At 44.6% G+C, this 22,884-nt stretch overlaps 1 protein-coding gene across 2 annotated transcripts; it reads right to left on the reverse strand.

The window, feature by feature from the left end:
* Positions 1-239: 239 nt before the first annotated feature.
* Positions 240-20,813, reverse strand: BDH2 (3-hydroxybutyrate dehydrogenase 2). 2 transcript variants are annotated; one of them, XM_084855746.1, is made up of 11 exons: positions 20,787-20,813; positions 20,059-20,122; positions 19,228-19,307; positions 17,306-17,384; positions 12,214-12,310; positions 10,700-10,808; positions 8,139-8,199; positions 5,606-5,719; positions 4,315-4,373; positions 3,755-3,847; positions 240-1,685 (listed from the first exon to the last, which is right to left on the reverse strand). In XM_084855746.1, exons 3-11 carry the CDS (start codon positions 19,297-19,299, stop codon positions 1,632-1,634), a joined length of 738 nt encoding a protein of 245 aa, XP_084711872.1. In that variant the 5' UTR covers positions 19,300-19,307; positions 20,059-20,122; positions 20,787-20,813; the 3' UTR covers positions 240-1,631. The 2 variants fall into 2 exon arrangements, with proteins under 2 accessions (XP_084711872.1, XP_084711871.1); XM_084855745.1 differs by lacking the exon at positions 20,059-20,122.
* Positions 20,814-22,884: the final 2,071 nt, after the last annotated feature.

A 22,884-nucleotide genomic window follows, 5' to 3' on the forward strand; every position in this document is an offset into this window, starting at 1 on the left:
TTTTGTGAAAAACTGCGGTAAAATAACACTTTATATTGTCCACTCTTAATCTTCATCAGTAAGCTAAATTTCCTCTCTGGTCTAGCAGAGTGCATCATCTACTGTGTGGGTACCACTCCTCTGCAAAAGATTCCAACATTTCTGGGTTCATAAGGTACATGTGTATGCATGCAAGCTCACATACACATGTGAACGAGGACATTTGGCAACAGTACTTTGGTAATGACACGTACACAAAACTGAGAAGAATGCTGTTTTATTGGTAGCATTCCATATGTAGAACTGAGTACTCTAGAAAAGTAGTTAGATCTAAACGCCTAGCATTATATTTCCAAAAGTCCATTTTCACTGAATAGAAATAGCTGTGCCATTGTTCACCCACTTTAGCAAACATTGCTTAAAATCTGGTTACATGTATCCTCCAGGACAGGAAAGAGGAAGTATATATCTTCCAAAGAACAAAGAAGAAGAAAAAAAGAAACTAGAAAGTACTTCACAAAATGATGGGCCAGCACTGTAGGTTCAAATGCACAGTAAGGGTTTTTCTACTGTTGCTACTCACTTTTAAAAGAGAAGCTAAGTGACTGTTACTGCACTGGAGTTTTAAAGTAGGGAAGTGCCCAGCCTTGAAACAAATATTGTTTAAGGTTCTTATGTTTGCAGTGAACATAGAATCATAGGGTTGGAAGGGGCCTACAAGGCCAACCCCCTGCTCAATGCAGGAAGCCTGATTCCCAGGCAGTCTCCCATCCAAGTACTAACCAAGGCTGACCCTGCTTAGCTTCTGAGATCAGACAAGATCAGGTGCATTCAGCCCTCATAGTCTCTCCTGCATGCTTCCCCTGAGTAGCGCCCTCTCCCTGTGCCTTGGGGAAATCAGTGGGTATCTTTGCTAACATCCCCTGCACCACAAACAGAAGTGGGGATCCCACGCAGGGATGATGAAAGGGCTTCCCCTTTGGTACTAAGGTAACAAGGATGGTCATACAACTATATTGCACACAGAAAAATAAATGCACTAACTAGGTGAAGTATTTCATCCGTCTCCCCCATCAAGGCCAGAATATTTTGCTTTGACTACTTAGAAAATATAATATTCCTGCAACAGAAGAGCAGGCTTGAGTGAAGATGTGCAGACTGGGCACAACAAGTAAGAAACATTGTATAATATATCTATGGGGTTCGATCCAGAGTTAGTCATGCTTAGAGTATACCCACTGAAATCAATGGGGATTAAGTTAGTTATGACTGACTTGTCCCACTGATTTCAATAGGTCTATTCTAAATGTGATTAAGTCAGGATCCAACCAATTGTGTAGAAAGGCTTTCAGGAAAAAAAGAGGATTAGCGCCGATCAGATAGTTCAGCATTCCTCAGCCTGGTGCCCTCCAGATGGGTTGGATGCAACTCCCATAATTCCCAGCCAGCATGGCCTTTGTGGCCATGTGGAGGGCACCAGGCTGGGGAAGGCTGAGATCACGGATAATCCCCGCCCCCATATGTCACATTTTAGTCATTCAGAGTGAAGCAGGCTCCGATTGTTAAGAGTGCAAGCAGCTTCTCCTTTCTGTCTTCCAGAATCCAGAGAGGAATTTTGCATTTGCGAATGGAGTCTCTGGGCAGGCACCAAGTCACATGCTCCAGCCGCCATCTATGACGCATTCATTGCCTGTCATGTATGCCGACTGAAACAAGTATGAAGAAAATAAGGACAACGTGAGAGAATGTGGCATTCAAGCCATAAGTGCCAGGAATAAAAAGAATTTGATAAAGTATTACTAGCAGCAACCAATATTTCAGAAGTTAGTTTGATTCAATGGGTGCTTTCAAATGGAGAGTTCCTATCGCTAACAAAAGGTATTGTGCTGCTAGTCTGTCTAATGGACGTTTTCCTGCTATGAAAAGATGCCGTGGGCTACAAATCGAAGATGTTGTCTGGGCCCCTATAGAATTCCATGAACGAGGCAGTGTGATTGCACAAAAAAATCTCATCTGGAAGCACCCTGAATGCCTTAGTGGGAAATATTTTCAGTGGATTAGTTACTTTGATTAATTGGGTTGGGACCAGAGTACCTAAGAGAACACCTTGTCCAATACGTGGTGCCCCAAGCATTCCACTTAACTATCAGAGGCCTTGCTCTGAGAGCCTCCACCAAAAAAGGATCAGTGGATGTCCACTAAGAGCAGGGCCTTTTCAGTGGCGATGCTAACTTCGTGGAATCCTCTCCTAGACACTACGTGGCTTGAGGTGGCAGTCTAAAAGCCTGCTATTTCCTAAAGCCTTTGGAATAACTTGAAATTGGGGTTATTACTTATCGACAGGCCTTTGTTTCTATCTTGGCTGATTGCTATTGGATTTTTAGTGCTTGCTGTTAATTCTTGCTGGGGTTTGGTTTTAATGCTCATGTTGTGCTGGATATTTTCCTGTTCATTTTTGTGGGGACAGGCGGGCGGGACTGGACTTCTTGTATTTTGATTGAATTCTGTTTTCTTTTAATGACACGTTGTTAGCCACCTTCGGTTCTTCTATAAGATAAGGCAGGATGTAATTTTTAAAAAACGAACGCACAAGCGAGCAAGCAAGCAAGCAAGCAAACAGATGAAGGCTGTGATCCAGGAACTAAATAGATGAATAAGAGGGTCTCTGAACATGTGCAGAGTTTTTACATGGGTCAGAATGGCAGTGCGAGAGTATGCAAAATTTTGAATTACTCATGATTCTTCATCAAGTGGAACAGAAAAGATAAAATATGCAAATGGTAGATACAGGAAACCTGGTTATAGATGAATGTTTTTGTACTCCAGATAACTAGTGGCCTATTTCTCAAAATATTCCTCCCCATTTCAAACACATAATGCAGTTTCCATTGGAGATTATAGACTCCTGCAGCCTTCCCAACCTGGTCCCCTCCAGATTGTTTGGATGACAACACCCAGTATTCCCGATCATTGGCCGTGCTGCCTGGGAGCTGAAGTCCAAAACATCTGGAGGGCACCAGGCTGGGAGAGGCCTACTGTGTGACTTAAAACCACAAGTTAAACCATTTTCCACTGTATTCCTTAGGGTAGTGAATGTATAAATTCCACATGACATGTTTCCTCATGTGCTACTATGACACATTTACATATGCTGTTTGATTTAGGCTGCAGGTTTGCGAGGGGAAATAAGGGCCGAATCACATTATGTCCACAACATCCTTATTGGCTTATATGGTTTTTCTATTAATACAGAGCCAGGAGTCATCGTCAGGCACACCACATACACTTCACCTTCTGATGGGAGAGCAATATGTGGCCATTTTCAGCTTTATTGCTTCATGTGTGGCCATGCCCATTCTATATAAAGGCTTTTCCTCCTAATACAAATAGCAGATGTGGGATCACCTCTCCAACACCATCCTGCTACTAGCCAGATTTGAACCGGGGTCTCCATACCTTCTATTTAACTCTTAAAAACCATTCACACAATTGCCAATTGCACAAACAGTGTCACATTTAGATTGGCCCCAAGTCAATGGGGCGGACAGCTGAGGGAAGGAAGAATGAAAGAAAGTTGTGTTAGCCCAAATATGAGATGGGACTTAAGTATAGTGAATGTGTAATTACAATTTGGGATGAAAGACCCCCTCAGCTCACACACAATGCTTAATTCAAACTAAAAGCGTTCTATATAATAATCAGCAGCAACCTACTGCAACCAGTTGTTAAGGAGGTACTAGTTCAAACAACATGGTGGCTGATCCAAGGAACTTACTTCTTCAGAAGCCAGATACACAAAGAGGTGGGCGATTTCTTCAGCTCTACCCATCCTGCCCATCTTTTGCCTGGCCAGAAAGTCTTTCAGTGCCTGGAAATGAAAAGCATACCAATTATTATAATCATATAAGAAATTAAAAAGTAACCATTTGCTGACCTTTCAAGACACCCCTAAATCAGCTACCTGAACCGGCCGCCTCACTGGGCCTAACAGTAGGGCCGGCTCTATGCCCCTCAATGAGACTACTCTGCATTAGAAAAGTAGCAGCCACCAAGAAGAAAAAACTTTCCCTCCACTAAATCATGTGAATGTGATGTCGATGAATACATTATTCACACAGACACACACAAAAGAACATTTCTGTATGGACATCCAGTAAAGGAGGGGCAGCAAATTAATGATGTTCTGCATTTGGGGGGTTTAAACATTTTTTTCCCTCTATACAAAAGTACTTTTCATGGAGAGAAGGCAATGTTTTGAAGCAGCCTTTGAGAAGTAGGTGCTATAGATGTTCCCTTAGTGTGTGCTTAGGAGTAATAATGAAATAGGCCACCCACCTGTTCTGGATTAGGGCTGGCCTGGATCCTCTCCTGCAGAGAAGGTGTGTCAACAGTGCCTAAAAATATGCTGAACATTAATCAAATGCCACCGTGCTGCACATGAACACACACGGATCCTCTGACTAAAGTCTTATCTGAAAAAAAATTTGTTTCTTTAATACTATGCCCGAGTGGTGATGTTATCAAGGAGTCCCCCATACAATATGATCGATCCCCAGGGGTTTGAGAATATAAGAAGGGCTATGCTGGATCAGGCCACAGGCCTATCTTGTCCAGCATCCTGTTCCCACAGTAGCCAACCAGATGTCCATGGGAAGCTCACAAGCAGGACATGAATGCAATAGTGCCTCCTGCTCAGGGCTGGTGACAGACTTCAGGGGGGCCCTGGGCATGGTCCTACCAACAGCCCCCTTGCCCCCTCTTCCTCCCCCATCCTCTGGCCACCTCCTCCTCCATTTTGCCCACCCACCACTTCCTCTTCTGCCACTTCACTCGCCTCCCCTGCCGCCAACTCCTCCTCTCCAGTCCTCAAAGATTTTCCCCAGGAGGGTATGCCGCTTTTGAATGGGAGTGAGCTGGCATTTGGCTTTGCTCTGTAGCTGCCGCCCACCATTTTACACTACCCCAAAGACAATGCTCAACATTTACAAGCTGCATGTTGCATTTGGGGGCCATCTTAAGATGACGGAGGCAGAGCAGAGCATTGGCGCCGCTCCCATTCAAAAGCTGCCCATGGAAACATCTTGGGGACTGAGGGGGAAGAGGAGTTCACTCTTGCTGCCTGCCATCTTAGGGGCTGGCATAGTCAGGGATGGGCCCTTCAGAGCCCAAGGGCCCTCAGCCCTGCTATACTGACCAATGACACCAGGTCTGCTCCTACTTATGTTCCCAGCAACTGATGCTGAAAGGCATTCTGCCTCTGATTACTTTAGCCTGATGGAAGAGGACCACACTATTTCCTCAGGGGATCTTCTCCCAACCCAGTCCCTGGGGTTTCTTTTGCTACTGCTCGCAAGGGAAGCTCTTCCCTTATCTCTGATGAGTGATGGGAGATAATGAAAGGACAGACAGTGCCTCCACTGCTGGCAGATGCAAGGAGGTCTAGCAAGCCACCAGAAATGGCTTGGCGGGCTACATGTAGCCCATGGGCCACACTTTTTGCACTCCTGGCTTCAGATATTAAAATAAAATAGGCTGGGGGGAACCTTCACCCTTCAATTGCAAAGTTTTTACTCCCTTGCACTATCCCGAAGGACAGACAAAACAGAGATTGTGGAACGTTACTTACCAGGACAAACACAGTTGCATCGGATTCCTTTTTCAATGAAGTCAGCAGCTATGGACTTGGTGAGTCCAATAACTGCTGCCTTTGAGGTACTGTAGACACACCTGTTAACAGTCGCTGAGAGAGAACAGGATTAACTACCGGGGACTGAAGCATGCTAAAGAAAAACCCTATCCAGGCATTCTAGAACCAAAGATAATCAACACATGAGGAGGGGGGGGCACAGTTACTTCTCCTCACTGCATTTATTGCCTCTATACCTGGAGAGACACTTTGTGAAGAGGAGACCCTCCTGTGTCTGTGGGGGTTCTCCACACAATCTGAAACACTGGAAAATCAGCATTCCAGATCAGGTGGAGCGCCCCCAGAGATAAAGGAGGTTCTTCTCTTCACAAAGTCACCCTCCAGGTATAGAGGGCCATGAACGCAACAGCAGAGGAGAGCCTCATCACTTGTTGATTATCCTGGTTGTAGAGCCTTTGACTGGGGTTCACTTTGCATCTGAATTTAGGCCCCAGCCTACTTTCTCATTGGCTCTCCCTCAATAGCCTTGAGATGTTCTGAGGTAACTATTCAGTTATCTCTCCTAAAGAATGTATTTGCACACATACTAAAATAGAATCATATAGTAGTAGGGTTGGAAGAGGCCTATAAGACCATTGAGTCCAACCCCCTGCTCAATGCAGGAATCCAAGTCAGCTCATCCCTGACAGATGGCTGTCCAGCCTTGTCTTGAATGCCTCCAGCGTGGGAGAGCCCACCACCTCCCTAGGTAATTGGTTCCATTGTCATATTGCTCTAACAGTCAGGAAGTTTTTCCTGATGTTCAGCTAGAATCTGGCTTCCTGTAACTTGAGCCCATGATTCCGTGTCCTGCATTCTGGGATGATCAAGAAGAGATCCTGGCCTTCCTCTCTGTGACAACCTTTCAAGTACTTGAAGAGCACTATCATATCTCCCCTCAGTCTTCTGTTGTCAAGGCTAAACATGCCCAGTTCTTCCAGTCTCTCCTCATAGGGCTTTGTTTCTAGTCTTTGTTTCCATTTTTGTTGCCCTCCTCTGAACCCTCTGCAGTTTGTCTGCATCCTTCTTAAAGTGTGGTGCCCAGAACTGGACACAGTACTCAAAATGAGGCCTCACCAGAGCTGAGGAGAGGGGAACTAGTACTTCATGTGATTTGGAAGCTATGCTTCTATTAATGCAGCCCAAAATAGCATTTGCCTTTTTTGCAGCCTCATCACATTGTTGGTTCATATTCAGCTTGTGATCTACAACAATTCCAAGATCCTTCTCGCTTGTAGTGTTGTTGACCCAAGTATCCCCCAACTAGCAGTCCCTTTTATAATTTTTTTAAAATTTTGATTTCATCAACACAGCTTTGTTTTCCACCCCATTCTGTGCACATAAGTATGTTGCCTGCACTATATTGTTCCCATTGCTTCAGCGGGTTTATTCCTGTCTAACTTTTCTATTTCTCACAGATGTCAGGAGTTAGTCTCATTTTGCCTCTCCCATGGCCTCCCTTCTAAAGCTTCATTCTGCTGCAAAACATGTGTGTGGGTTTGTGGCGGGGTGTTCTCATCCCATAGAAAATGGCAGTTCAAGCAGACTGAAAAGCTTAACTTTCCCCTGCAAACTGGGGTGGCGAGGTACGAAAGAGGACAGGACTCGTGTACCTTTAATAGTTGTGTAAAAGAGAGAATTTCAGCAGGTGTAGCCTGTCATGCAAGCTGCACTTGTTGAAATTCCCCCTTCTGCACAGCTATTAAAGGTGCAGGAGCCCTATCCTCTTTATTATCTGGCTACTCTTCTGTAAACATATTTAAATAAGTTTTATTAGAACTCCATACCTACAGGTTTACAGAAGCTGGCTTGGGTACAACCTTTGATGCGCCTAATGATACTGCAGGATACTTGCCATAGTACAAACATACGTGCTGTAGCAGATGATTTCACAGGGTAGCTTTAGCTCTAAGAAACATCCTGTCCACCAAAACTTAATTGACCTGGAGGACAAAGTTTATCTGGAGCTGTCCTGAAGCTGACAGCAGCTTACTTTTTATACTCATATCAGAAACAACATGTATTTTGTTTATTTATTTATTATTAACATTTATATACTGCCAAATCTGCTAAAAAGCCATCAAGGAGGTATTGTATTGTCATGTGGTGTAAAAATATGTGCCTTTTTTTTTTGCTATAGGTACACATGTCAAGAAGCTGATGCAAACAACAGTTGTATCCAGAATGAAATTCACTACACTGATCACAAAATACAAAATACATGCTTTTTACTTGGGATGAATATTGATATTCACCATGAATACATGTATTCATGGATACATGAAATGGCCCTTGAACTGGTACTTGACTATAATTGCAGGAGCATAGTCCCAGAATAATCAGAGGACACAGCCTACATGAAGAGCACTGATCCATTTGAACACACACACAAACACACACACCCCAATATGTAAATACGGTGAAAACTACATGACTGCTGTCATGCTGGAACGAGTCATGAGAAATTACTGACCTTTGATGCTGGATGCCACAGAAGACATGTTGATAATGTTACCAGATTTTTGCTCAAGCATCTTTAAAAAAAATCCAAACGCAGTAAGTTATGATGCCAGAAGAGTCAATGTTGTTGAATATGGAGAATCTGGTGTTTTCAGACACTTGGAACTCTTTCCACATGGGGATCATGGAAGCATTAACAAATATTCGATGTAACAAGAAAAACCATGTAGGCATTTAATCTCATTCCATAAGCCTCTGTGCTGGCTGTCAAGCACTTAGTATAGTTATTTGCTTTGCTATGCTTTGTCAGTAGTATTACATTAAAACTGACAGCATAGGAACATAAGAACCTGCCTATACTGAGTCAGACCACTCGTCTATCTAGCCCAGTATAACAATGACTGGCAGAAGTTCTCCAGGGTTTCAGGCAGGAATTTTTCCAGCCCTACCTGGAGATGCTGGGGATCAAACCTAAGTCCTACTGCATGCAGAGCAGGTGCTCTGCCACTGAGCCATGGACTCTCCCAATGTGAGGCATGATAAGTTGTTCCAGGACAAGTTGGTTCTTTAAAACACTTGCTTCAGAAAATACATTAGTGGACCAGATGGAGTAAATAACTAAGGGAGCAATCCTATGGCTGCTAGTTAGCAGCTAGACGGCCATAGGATATGTCGGTTTCCAGGAACCAACCTCAGAGCCCACGCTCCAACTGACCTTCCCCCCATCCTGCGCTGCCTTGCAGGCAGCTTGGAACAACCCCGCGTTTGGAAGAAGAGTGCAGAGCAGCGACAATGGGGCATTCCTGGGGGCGTTCCAGGTGGAAATGCTGGTACAACACATCCTACTTGTCGTCTGGCAGCTGCTTCCGCCGCTCCGCCTGAAATCGGCTGTCTAGCTGCAAATGCAGGGAGGCTGAAGCGCAGAGGGGATGATCCCCTCCGCACTTCTCCTGCCCTGCATTGGATAGATGGTTGCCTCCGGTTCGGAGGCGGACGCTTATCCTGATAGGATTCTGCTGTCAGGAGCGTCCTGGCGGCCTCTTTCAGTCTACTCCAATAGCTAACTCAAGACACAGACAAAAGGATTCTTTTCAAGGCTTTAATCCTTTTACAACTTAATGACTCTTTCAGATGCTAATCACCAGCGACTAAGCAAGGAACAGCAGAGTAGCCTATGCTCCGGGTTAGGCAGTTGGTCCCTGTTTGAAGGAGAATCATGGGAAGACCCTGAACTTATGGGCTAGGGAGAGATCCTCCCTCTTTCCCTTGGGTCCTCGGGACGCGACCGTTGCTTGTGCGCCAAACGAGCGCTACGCCTCCTTTCGGCACCCTCCAGCTGTCGTCGCTCCCTGCGTCTGCGCCGAGCGTCCAGCAAGCCCCCCTCCAGCGCTCTCTCACAGCCAGGATCACTATCTATCCCAGGAATGCTGGCAGGAGGAATCTCTGCCAGCTGCTGTGCCTGTGAGAGATGAGCGCGCTCCTCTCCCATGGATTGCTATTCCTCCTCAGAATCAGAACTGCTCTGGGGTTCTATCGGCTCATTTTCCACCCTGACATCTGCCCTCCAAGAATTTAAATTGCTGTTAGTCAGGAGGTCAGACTAAATTACAATACTAGACCTTTAAACATATGTGGAGAAGAATACAGACTAACAAACTAATGAACCAATTATACTTCAGAGGTGTACAATTTGCAACAGTCTTTATACAGCATCCATGGGATCAAAGACCCCAGTTATTTTCAAGTAAGCAGTAGCAAACAGATACTATTTAATTTGGTGCCTCTGTTTTGATTCAGACAGATGAGTAAAGTGTTTTAGAGAGCAATCCTATGGCCCCTAGACAGTGTCTGGGGGGGCCATAGGGTTTTTCAGATTCCTGAACCCAAGGCTGGAGTTCGAGCTCCCTGCCCCCTCCCACTCCCAGTTGGTGTGGAGAAAACCATGCCAACTGCCTCTAGGAGCTTGCAAATGTGCACTCAGGCAGGAGGGAAAGGCGTGGATCTGTAGGCAGGGAGGGGAGGAGAGTAGGGTGGCTGGCTTACGAAGAATCCTCTAGCCACCCCAGCCTCCTTCCCTCCCCCTCTGCAAAATCACCCGTCTAGCAAAAATGCAGGGCGAGAAGAGCGCAGAAGCGAAGATGCGTGGAGCATGGAGGCGAGTATGGAGGGTGACAGGCATCCAGATAGGACTGTGCCCTTACTTCCCCTTCCTTGCACAGGATGGTGTCCTGTACCAGTTACTAAGAGACTGAGCTATGAATCAGTAAGTCCCCAGTTGGAATCTTGCCTCTGCCATGAACTCACTAGGCAGCCTCAGGCAAGCTGCTCTCTTTCAGTCTCAGTCCTCCCATCTGTGTTATGGGGACAATAATATTGACGTTTCTTACAGGGTTGCTGCAAGGATTGCGATGCATTGCTGTAAATAACGAACGTGAAGTGCTTTGAATATTGGAAAGCTCATGCAAATGCTAAGGATTATTTCTGCCTGCCTCCCCTTCATCACTTAAACCACCCTTTTACTAAGCACACACTGAGCTACCCATCTAAAAGATGGGAGAGGAACATTGGCCTTACCTTAGGCAGGAAAGTTTTGATCATCAGATACATGCTGCGAACATTGAGATTCATTGTGAAGTCCCAGTCCTTTTCCTCACAATCCAGAACAGTTCCATGATGGACAAATCTGGTACAAAAGACACATGGAAAAATAGATGATTGTCCTGTGCTTCGGAATATAGGACGACAAGGCATACCAGCCACACTAGCTGAAGTTCTTTGGGCTTTGCAGCCATTAAAGCTGGGATGGGAAACCGGTGGCCCTCCAGATGTTGTTGGACTACAATTCTCATCATCTCTGGCCACTGGCTGGGGCTGATGGGAATTAGAGTCCAACATCAACTGGAAGGCCACAGGTTCCCCACTCCTGTACTAAAGCTCCAGGCACCCCCTACAAGACCAGGAATTAGCATCCTTCTATAAGTCACTGCTGCTTTTATATCTGCAAAGGTTATCTCTATGTGCTACAAACCTACTCGGCTTTCACAGCCATGCAGTCATCTGGGCTTGCCTCAAAGAATCTTGGGAATTGTAGTTTGGTAAGGATGCTGAAAATCCTGCATGAGAGAGCGATCCCTAGCTCCCTCAGTCTCCTTGAGCAGGAGGGAATGACTAAACAGCAGCTTCACAGTGCCATCATATGTATATCTACTTAGAAGAAAGCTCAGTGTAGTTCAATGGGGCTTACTCCCAGTAAGTGTGCATAGGACCACAGCCTAGTGCTTCACTGTACATGTGCCTTAACATTTCTTCCCTTCTATACCAATGATTCCTATTGTTTTAAAAGCATAAATTTAGAATGAAGGTATTTCCCTTTGTTTGTATAAGTTATGCAAAGCAGACTCTCCTTTAGTGGCAACAGAAAATAATAAAATAGAACAGAAAGATTATACTGCAGGTACTGGGGGACAAACTACACATAGTTTGCGCCTACACATAGGCAATTGCATTCAACATGTCTAGTTTCTTCTTCTATGTTAACAGCTGTGTGTGTGTGTGTGTGTGTGAGAGAGAGAGAGAGAATATGAAACACAGAGCAAGCAGGACTGGGATTGTAATGAAGGGGTTTGACCTTTTTCTCCTGACATGGTCCTCCCTACCCAAGTTGCTATAAACCCCAGGATGGGAGCTCAGCTTTGAGGGAGGGATTATGTCTGTCACAGTAAGAAAAAGTTTAAAATGCTCTCTTGCATCCACCACAGTCCCAAATGATCACTATTATTTAGAAGAAAAATCTAGACACGTTAAATGCGACCATATATTTAACATCATATTGAAGTGTGGCTCTCAGATTGGTAAAGACCATAAGGAAATGGGGCTCAGTACACAGTCTGGAAACGCTCCATGCTGCAGCATTACCAAAGCTAAATGTTAATATTATTAATAATGTCTGTGGAAAGAAAAGCCAGTTTGATTTTTAGAAAGTGTTTTATTTATTTATTTGTTTGTTTGTTTGATTTATACCCCAGCTTCCTACTAAGAAAAACAGCACTCAAGGAAATGCAGTTAAAAGCATGACAATGATATCTTACCCTGCAATATTACACAGAACGTCAATTCTCTTCACTTCCTTGGCCAGCTTTTCGATTTGTTCTTTGTTGGTGACATCCAGGACCCGAACCTGAATGCCTGTTAAGGATATTTATATAAAATATGCTGTGGTATGAATTGCTATATTCTCACGATAAAGGAAGATGTCCTTTATCCATGTCAGAAGTGATGAACACATACAGCCACGTGAAACATATAAAATGTAAGCCCCTTTAACAACTTTCCTCTATGTGCAAGTATGTGAGAGTGAGAGAGAAAGAGGCAGAGGGTAGTATCCAATGTTAGTCCTATGTAAAGTAGACCCATTGAAATGAATGGGACTTCAGTCATCCCTAACTTAGGTTTTATTCATTTCAATGGTTCTAGTCTGTGTAGGACTAACACCGTATACTACCCAGAGAGAGAATGGGACCATGCTTTCGATACCATCGACCATGGTATCCTTCTGGATAGGTTGTCTGGGTTGGGAGTTGGAGGCACTGCACTACAGTGGTTCCGCTCCTACTTGGATGGCCGATTCCAGAAGGTGGTGCTGGGGGATTATTGCTCTGTGCCATGGCAATTGTGCCATGGGGTTCCACAGGGCTCTATTTTATCCCCCATGCTGTTTAACATCTACATGAAACCGCTGGGGGAGGTTATCCGGAGGTGTGGGCTGAGGTGCCATCAATATGCGGATGACACCCAGCTCTACCTCTCTTTCTCATCAAAACCAGGTGAAGCAGTGGCTGTTCTGAACCAGTGCCTGGGCACGGTAATGGACTGGATGAGGGCTAATAAACTGAAACTCAATCCAGACAAGACGGAGGTACTGTTAGTGGGTGGTTCGTCTGCCCGGCTAGGTGATATTCAACCTGTTCTGGAGGGGGTTGCACTCCCCCTAAAGGATCAGGTTCGTAGTTTGGGGGTGCTCTTGGATCCAGAACTGTCACTTGAGGCACAGGTGAACTCAGTGGCACGGAGCACTTTTTATCAGCTTAGGCTGGTATACCAACTACGCCCTTATCTGGACAGAGATAGCCTTGCTACAGTTATCCATGCTCTGATAACTTCTCGTCTGGATTACTGCAATGCGTTATACGTGGGGCTGCCTTTGAAAACGGTCCGGAAACTTCAGCTGGTCCAAAATAGGGCAGCAAGATTGTTAACAGGGACTGGCCTGCGAGCTCATATTACGCCAGTACTTTTCCAGCTGCACTGGCTGCCAGTCCATTTCCGGGCCCAATTCAAAGTGCTGGTGTTAACATTTAAAGCCCTTAACGGCTTGGGGCCAGGTTACCTGAAGGATCGCCTCCTCCCATATGTGCCTGCCTGGACCTTAAGATCATCATCAGCGGCCCTTCTCCGTGAGCCCCTGCCAAAGGAAGTGAGGCGGGTGGCTACTAGGAGGAGGGCTTTTTCTGCTGTGGCACCCCGGGTCTGGAATGAGCTCCCTAGTGAGGTTCGCCTGGCGCCTACATTGTACTCCTTTCGGCGCCAGGTGAAGACCTTTTTATTTTCCCAGGCATTTTAGCTTTCTAAATTTTTATCTTTGCTTTTTTAAATCTGTATTTTAAACTCCTGCACTGCTGCTAGGTTTTATTGTGGTTGTATTGTTATATTGTGGTTTTAATGTTCTATATATTTTAAATTGTTTTATTGTGTGTTGTTTGATTTTAATTTTTGTGAACCGCCCAGAGAGCTTCGGCTATTGGGCTGTATAGAAATAAATAAATAAATAAATAAATAAATAAATAAATAATAAAAATAAGTGCTTACTGGCTGCAATCCCCACATAGAGCCGAGCGTCTGAGAAGATTGCCTCTGTACCTGCAAATCCGTGTAGGTGTTCCACACAATTGGGAAGGTCATATTCCCAAACACATGGAATACATACACATGTAGAACTGTATGAACAAAGGCACCCCTAGACTTTATCCACCAAGGGGGGGGGGATGGGCATGCCCCCCCCACACCTTTGAAGCATATTTATATCTGCAGGAAACTTGTGAAAGGGGCTCAAATGCTGTTATATTCCCAATGAAGTCAAAAGGGACTTATAGTGGCAAAACGGACAACAAGCAGCTGGGGACATTTTGCCGAAGTAGCAAGTGGAAAAGCAGAAACAACTCACACATCTTTTTTGTGCTTCCCATGTAAAATACAAAGAGTGAATGTGCTCTTTCCCCTCTCCTGTCTCATCTGGAGTTAGGGTGGCCAGATGCAAAACAGTTGTGTTGAAGAGGGAATTTCGGCAGGCATAGCTTAAGTTTAAGCTACACCTGCCAAAATGCCCACTTCTACACAGCTGTTAAAGGCACTGGATACCCATCCCTTATTGCATCTGGCCAACCTATCTGGAGTACGTGTGTAACTGATGTCACTGTCCCTTTAACTTGGCTGGCTATCAGGGGTCTCCCGCCCCCCACCCTGCCCACATTAAAAAAACAAATATGAAAGAAGGTTCTCGTTAGCTTGCACCAGGGTAAGGAGTTCAGACCATGTGTGGTACTCCCATTAGTGGGAGGTTTTCTTTTTACTAGCCATGTGAAGGGAGAGGGGTTTTTTTGTGGGCAAGAGCACAACTGAGGAGGGAAGGCATGTCCTGTGACCAGTGGTGTAGTGGAAAATGTTGAAGCACAGGCGTTCCTCCTAATAGTCCCCATAGCCACATTCCCAAGGAGAGTCCAAAAATTCAGGCAGCTGTGTTGATCTATATCAATAAACCCAATATATCAGTTTTATCTTCACCAAGAGCAAGTCCTTTATAAAGCTAATGGATCTTAATTGCCCATTAAAGACCAAGCCACCACCAAATACTTTGCATTGCAACAGGGAACAGTATATTGTTGTTGAGAAAATTTATTCGCGACCCATCCGCCCCCAGTTACTGTGAAAATTGTAGCAGACAAAACAGGGAACGGGTGGCACGTGGCAGATGATGTCAGTATCCCTGCTAATAAAAAAGTGCCAGCGTTGCAACCCTGGAAGGTGAAGCTGCAGGGCTCACGTTAAGTGCCCATGTAGCTTGGTCCTCACACAGCCCAGCCGGCAGCAAGAATGCCACAGAAGGGAGAAGGCCTGCAGCTTACTGATTGGGATTGTTCCTAATTTGATTGCAGGTATGTGTTGGGCTCCAAAAGGAGGGCAGGAGAAGTTATTGGCTATCACCATTAATTTAATTTCTATTCTGCTGAATAGCTGAAGCTCTCTGGGCGGTTCACAACAATTCACAAAGATGACAAACCACAGATACTCTAGCGGCAAAAATTAAAATGGATCAGAGGGTTGAGAGGCGTACATTTAACATTTATATAAGACATTGTTAAAACAGTGTGATGCGTGTTGTGTTGATATGTAACTTAGGGTGGCCATGTGTGCTCTTTTACAGAGGACAGTCCTCTATTTGAAGGGCTGCCAGGGGACTGTCCTCTTTTTTGAAGGCATCCTCTATTTGAAAGCCTGTTCAATCCAAGTCTGGTTGAACAATAAAGAACTATCAGAAGGAAGAGCTGGGCCTTGAAGTTGCCCATCAACAGCACCTGGACAGCACACTGAGCAAGGCACAGAGGTCACCTGGTCACAGCCTTGCATGCTAAGGTGAGACCTATTTAAATTATAATAATTATCTCCAAATTTGCATCTATACATATAAATTAGCATGACACATTTTATGCAAATTTGTGCCCTCTATTTTGGTGATGCGTGTCCCCTTTTTAACAATTTGCAAGTGGCCACCCTGTTCTTCAATCAGCCCAGCCCAGCAAGGAAAATTCTACAGAAGGGAGAAGGCCTGCAGTTTATTGACTGCGGTTCTTCCTAACTTAATTGCAGGCCCAAACTGCAAGTGCATGGATCATAGTTCCCTGGCACCAACTAGAGGAGCAACACAGTGTCCAGATAGTGGCTTAGGGCTTATTCTGGCCTTCTACAGCCCTATTCAGGCATTCAAAATTGGAGTACAGTAAACACATGAGGAGGGGGAGTGCACCAGTCCCCCCTCCCCTCTGTCACTCTCATCACCATCTATGTGTGGAGGGTGACATTGTGAAGAGGAGAGCTTCTTCTGTCTGTGGAGACTCTCCACACAATCCAGAACATTGATTTTTATTGCTATACATTCTGTTCTGCTGAGTAATACTGAGATGGTATAGAACATTATATCCCATCAATTATGACATGAAGACAGAGGCCTCAACACATGCACCTTCCACCAAATCACTGTGAATAATTACCCCATGCAGTTCAAAGACAAAAAAAAATAAAAAGCTCCACATCCAGTTGCCTACAGCTGAATAAGTACAATTATGCTATTACTGTTGATTAATACTGATGACAGAATATGTTATTTAAAACAAAAATATATATTTTTTGCTTTAAAGCTTTGGTTCATCTGAAGCTAAATTGTGACCTGAAAGGGTTCAGGTTAACTGCTCTGGCATTTATGTGAGGCTAGGGAAGGGAGGAAATTGCTAGGAAATGTTCTGACAAAGAACGTTGAAGACTCACAGTTAGAGCCAATACATGTTCACCTGGAAGCAAGTCCCACTGTGTTCAAGGATTCTTCCTCCCAGGTCAGAAAGCAGAGGATTGCAACCCTGAATCAGGACAGCACAGTGGACAGAGTTCCACAAAGGGTTGGCATCCTTGGGCAGCTGCTGAGGTCCAGCATCCTGGGGGGAAGCGGGAGGGACAGGGGGACTGCTGACCCCTTGGCCTGTTGCTCCTGCTGCTTTCTCTCTACTGCTACCTGCTTGCTCGCCTGCTCCCTCTACTGTCTCCTTGGGCCCACTCCCCACTGCCTACCAGAGAGAGGGTAGTGAGTGAGAAGGCAATGGCAGTTACTTGGTTTCCACCCACTCATTGTCTTGTCCAGTCTGCTTCCCAGAGGGAAAAAGCAGATGCATGAGAAATTGCAGCCACCACCATTGTTCATTTACTCACCTGAACTAGTGGGTGGGCAGCAAGGAGCAGGAGAAGCAGCTGCCTGCCCTCTTTCTATGGGCAAGCAAGCATGGAAGGGGCCCACAGAAGGCATCTTGCCGAGTCCCCTCCTCCCGCAAAAGGCTCTAGTTCCAAATGCCCAAGGAATACCTGGATGGCCTTCCAGTTCTTGGAGTTTGGACTCATTGATGTCTGTAGCAATGACCTCGGCTCCTTCCTTTGCAAAAGCCTTTGAAAACAAAACTATCAGTGGTTAATACCCAAACAGATTAAATCATAGGCTGCCTCCTACTTGCCATTAAGACTGAGCTGGTTTGCTATTTTGGCAAAAGGAGAGAGCTATTATCAAAACTACAGAGTTGGTGGAGAGCAAAATTCTCAAGGAATGCCCTTGGAATTAATCACCATCCTGTTGCATAGTTCTCAGAGATGTCAGCCCAAACAAACTACTATTTCTGAGAAATGCTGTTATGCTGGCAACTTTACAGCCATTGACTTGGTTCACACATCATGATAAGCTAGGGTTCCTCTTAGTATGCCACACGCTGCCCGATCACTCCTGCTGCAAGTGGGAACGGCTAAACAAATCATGGACCTTGGTTTGTTGCTGGGTTTTTTCTCTGGCATGTTGCAGGCGAGACATGCCAGAGGGTCAGGTTTGCACATCACGCTAAACAAACCATGGATCAAAGGGGGAACCCTGGCTTATCATGACATGTGAACTCTCCCAGTGAAAAACTCTGATGTGAATGGTTTGTGTTCCAAGACAGAATTATGGCATCCTCACATAAGCAGCTATGTTAGTTTCCCGGAGAAACTGTATTTAATATTATGAGTGCATGCTTTTCCAAATGAAAATTAAAAGCCCCATTACACTCCACTTTTAATATCCATGTAGACAACAAAATATATTGGCCAAAGAAGAAATCATATATGCTATGTAACCAAAATGGGGATACTGAGAAACAAAAGGGAGGTATTGGAGAACCCCAGGAAGTAAGATTTTTTTAAAGGAAAAAATAACTAAGGGGGTTATAAACAAATACCCTAAAACAGCCAATGAGGACTGAGCATGCTAAGTGGCCACAGAATTCTGTATATATCTGTTGCAGTGAGAAAAAGTAGAAAATGGTGGGAGGGGGCAATGGAATGGAGCATCAGCTGGCACATTGAACAGAAGCACTCCACACTGCAACGTTTTGTTGCAGGTCCCTCTTGCCCCAGTAGAATACTTTTCCTTTAAGAACAGCTAGTGAAAACATGCATGGATATGAAATGAATGTTAGCCCCTCTGTGTTCCAAAAAAGATGCTCTTGGGACCGTTCTTGCTAATTTCAAGTAGGATTCACTTCAGTGCTAGGAACACAGGAAGCTGCCTTATACAGAGTCAGACCCTGGGTCCATCTAGCCCAGTACTGTCGACACTGACAGGCAGCAATGTCTTTCCAGGGTTTCAGGCAGGATTCTTTCCTAGCCCTACCTGGAGATGCTGGAGATTGAACCTGGGACTTTCTGCATGCAAAACATGTGCTCTACCACTGAGCCACTGTCCCGCCCAATGCTACCTGTATAGGTCTCTTCCTAGAAAGGGGAATGGAATGCCTATTGGCACAACAATCCAAGATTATAATGTTTTCCTTATGTGACCTTCCTGATGTTAAAATTTAAGACAGACTTTCAGCTTCATTGATTCTATACATTTCAAAGCTGACTCTTTAAAGCTTGTTTTGAGATGGCTGTGAACCAACAACACTTGTACGAGCCACTTCTTATATGGAACAAAACAAGTTTTCACGAAGTTTGCATTCAGTATCATGGCAGCAGATTTAGAAAGATGTTGCTTCACACAATTTCGTGTAGAACGAAGCATTGGGTTAAAATCTAGAGAACTGCTGTTGTTCTGATCGGTCTACCTTCTTTTCTCAGTGATTTCCGCCCTTCCCTCAGTATTCAGTCTTTTGCTCCAACATGTTAAAGCAGAAGTACTTTTGTAGCTGCTGCTTTAGGAAGCAAATTGCACAACCTCCCCCTGCCCCTCAAGAGGGAATTCAGTGAATTATTTCCAGACTTACTAGAGCCACAGCTCGGCCAATCCCTTCGGCTGCAGCAGACAGCAGTATTACTTTCCCATCAAGCCGCCCCATCGTGCACCCTGTAGGTGGGTTCAAACAGATTGTGGCATCTTATTAATGGGTGTTGACTACAGAAGGAACCAGGGGTGAAGCTACAGCTGGAGTATGGGGCCCAACAAGGCCACCGCCCCGCAGCCCAGAGGGCCCCCAAGTGACCACTCAGAGTGGCAGATGCAGAATCAAACCCCATTTTATTCCAGTAGTCACGATGGTGCTAGGATTTCAGCAAGTTGATGAGTGCAAAACTGGAACTTGCTCAGAGTATTATTATTTTTAAAAAATCACGGTTGGTGAACAGTTGTTGTTTTTGTGCTGTTGGAGCTCTAACGTAACAGGAATGCAAAAGCAGCTTTAAAGCACGGATGGTAGCTGACGCCCCCTTCAAGAGAAATGTCAGCTATGTGCTTCACAACTGAGGTAATACAGACGGCCCATCTAAACGGGGGGGGGGGGGGGGATAACACAAGTCCAGCTGCACCACTGGAAGGAACAGTGGTAGGAAACCCACATTATTTTTTGTTGGTTATATCACCATTTATACAAAGATTTCAGTACATTTGCTTAGCATTTTGTATGCCTAATATTTATAGAGATTATCAGCTGATGTTCATAGATAAATTATAGTACCAATTATTCAAAGGGTTAATTTGGGAAGTTTGCATCTCCTTTAACTACTGTTTATTCTTCAGGTCTTCATTGCTATACATAACTTCATTTGAATTCTGTTATTAAGAAGAATGGGTGGTCTATAAATATAATTGTACAACTTACTGTTTTCAATGCATCAAACAATCGTCCATTTCTTCACTTGTTAGCGAAGTGCCCTGAAGAATCACTTTTTGGCAAGTTGAAAGTGTGTTACAACTCATGCTTCGGTTCAGCATATCAAATTCCATTTTGTACTCATTTGGTTTTATCTCCATATCTATTTTTACCGGTGAAAAATGCCTAAAGCCTGGAACACAGTTTCTATATGCAGAGCCGCTGTGTACAAGGTCCAACCAACATGTAGTGGTCTGGTCGGAGCAGGGCCAGTGGTCATGATCCTCACCTCACCCCCCCCCCCCACACACTTACTTTCAGAATATCTACAAGGGCTAGGGGTTTTTTTTCTCTTCTTCTTGAGAGTAATTTTTCCACAACAAACCTGGAAGCAGATGCTCATTCAAGTACATTGCATGAGATAAAATGCAAAATGCACTAACTCTTTGGAGTTAAGGCTAATACTTTGGAGGTACCTTCTGGAAAATATCTAATGAAAAACAGCGGATGCAAAGACAAACGATTAGGCATTTGGTGAGGTGTTGTTTTGGTTCCTTATATCTCACATGACAAAAACGTAAAAGGCAGAGAGATACTTTCAAGCTGCTTCCATATGCTAAAAACACTGAAACCTGCAGATGAATTCTCAGGCTTATAAACCACAATTCATGCCCAGTTGCATTTGAGAAATGACTATTACTTAAAACCAAGAACAAAGGAAACAACAACAAACTCACCACAGGAACTCAGGGATGACTTGCTTCGGAGACCTTTGCCCAGGAGGCGGACTCATGTTCTTCCTGACAGCATGCTGGGATTTGTAGTAAAGTGAACTGGCAAATTACTTTTGAGTTAAGAGAATTCATTACAGCTGCAGCAGTTTATATACTGCCATCTAGTGAGGGTCTGTATTAAAATTAGTTTATTAAAACAAAGAAAAGCACAGCCATCAGGCTGCTTCTTCTGAATCAAGATAGCACCACCCATAGAGGCAATTTTCAGTTAACTGAAATGGAGTTTAAACCACTCCAATACAGAGAGAATGCATATGGCTAGAAACAATGTTACTGTTGATAGCAGAAGTGGAATTACCAAACTGCTAGGTTCAGGACTGCTAGCAAGTCAGATCATCATCATAGTCAATTGACAGAATCGGAAGATGTAATTCATAATAATTGTCGAGTTGAACTTGTTATGCATATGCAGGAGCTGTCATAGCACACATGTGCTCTGACACATACCATATCACTGTGGCCATGGCTACATTTCTAAAATAATGTGCACGGATGCACTGTGAATAGAAATCTGCTGAATAACCAAAAGGGTAGGTGCAATTTAGTAGGGTGCTTTGAAAAGGAGGATGGCTCACGCGGCCTCAGGAGGGGGCTGGCCCTAGCTTGGGCTCTACCCTGATTTGTCTGTTCAATTAAGGCTAACAGCAATGCAAAGCGCCTTGGTTATCCTTCCAACAGATGTACGGCTTTGTCTAAGGCAGAGGAGCCGTGGACTGGGAACCGGGGTCCTGGCTGTGTGGCTCACATCATCGCCGGGCTGACTGCCACTCTCCCGCCTGGTTGGCATTGCTACTGCAGTCACATCTCACTGGTCAGCCAAATGGTTGGGCGGCTGTCACTGCCACTCTTTCCTGCCTACTGTGAAGCAGCACTGCCCCTTTTGCTGCTATGGCATCTGCTGCTGCAAGAAGGAGACCGGTGATGGCAGATGCACCCTGCCTGGCCCCGGTCTCAGCCCCTCTAGCAAAGTGGAGTGACTGCCTGACGTCTTGCCTGGGTCACCTCACATTTGCACTTTCCATACCTAAAATGCAAGCCAGAGCAGTTTGCTGCCAAAATTCATGCTTCAGGAGGTTGTGATGCAGTTTGCCCCCAGAAGACTGTACAGTACATTAAAAATGCTTCTCTTTCCAAAATGTGCACACACCTGCATTTATTTGCAACATTACACCCATAAATGTGTATTGAGATCCAATGCAGAATCGGTACGGAACAAACTTAGGACTGGAAAAATGAGAACTGAGAGAAAACTGAGCTTGACAGGTTCAGCCATCCCTACTTGAGAAGCAGGTATGGTTCACTGGTCAGCAACGTACACCCCAACTATTTTAATGTTTCTTACAAGATATAGTGATTTCGTTGTTATTGTTCAGTCATTAAGTCATGTCTGACTCTTCGTGACCCCACAAGGGTCAAGAAGCAACAGTAAGAACTGGACATGGAACAACCGATTGGTTCAAAATGGGGAAAGGAGTACGACAAGGCTGTATATTGTTGCCCTGCTTATTTAACTTATATGCAGAGTACATCATGAGAAAGGCCGGGTTGGATGAAACACAGATCGGAATTAAGATATAGTGATAGTGATCAGCTAATCTTGCTTGCTGAACAAGATGGTGCTAAGGGATTGCAGACCATGATGCAGGCTAAGTCTTAGGAAAAGAAAAAGTTCGGTCCTGTACGAAGGTTAACCCATTCATTTCAGGGGAGAGAGAGAAAAATGATTCTGCAAATGTAAGTAAGTATAGCAAACATTTACATATATTTGCCAAACCACTTCTCCACATCAACTGAAAATCCTATTTAGGCTTTTCTTTAGCTCTGACTTCTGATATTGTATCAGCAGTTTCCACATTCTTATATACCAGTCGTTGTAGCCTTGGGTTCCTGAAACATTTAAACAAATTGCAATAATTTGTGTACAGCATGGTATAAATGGCACCAAGTATTGTCATGTGCCCTTTGTCAACAGTGAGTCAGATGGTTTTGCCTCAAACTGTATAATATTGCCTGTCTTATCTAGGATTAAGACTTCACATGC

Source organism: Heloderma suspectum, chromosome 5, assembly GCF_057233095.1.
Source record: "Heloderma suspectum isolate Gila_16-S chromosome 5, 16-S_ref, whole genome shotgun sequence".
Lineage (NCBI taxonomy): Eukaryota > Metazoa > Chordata > Lepidosauria > Squamata > Helodermatidae > Heloderma > Heloderma suspectum.

Coding starts and splice junctions, on each gene's coding strand:
- BDH2 (XM_084855745.1), bottom strand. CDS start 19,299: ATGGGGCGGCTTGATGGGAAAGTAATACTGCTGTCTGCTGCAGCCGAA. Junction 17,385..19,227: donor TTGGCCGAGCTGTGGCTCTA/GTAAGTCTGGAA, acceptor TTGTTTTCAAAG/GCTTTTGCAAAGGAAGGAGC. Junction 12,311..17,305: donor AGAACTGGAAGGCCATCCAG/GTATTCCTTGGG, acceptor TATCCTTAACAG/GCATTCAGGTTCGGGTCCTG.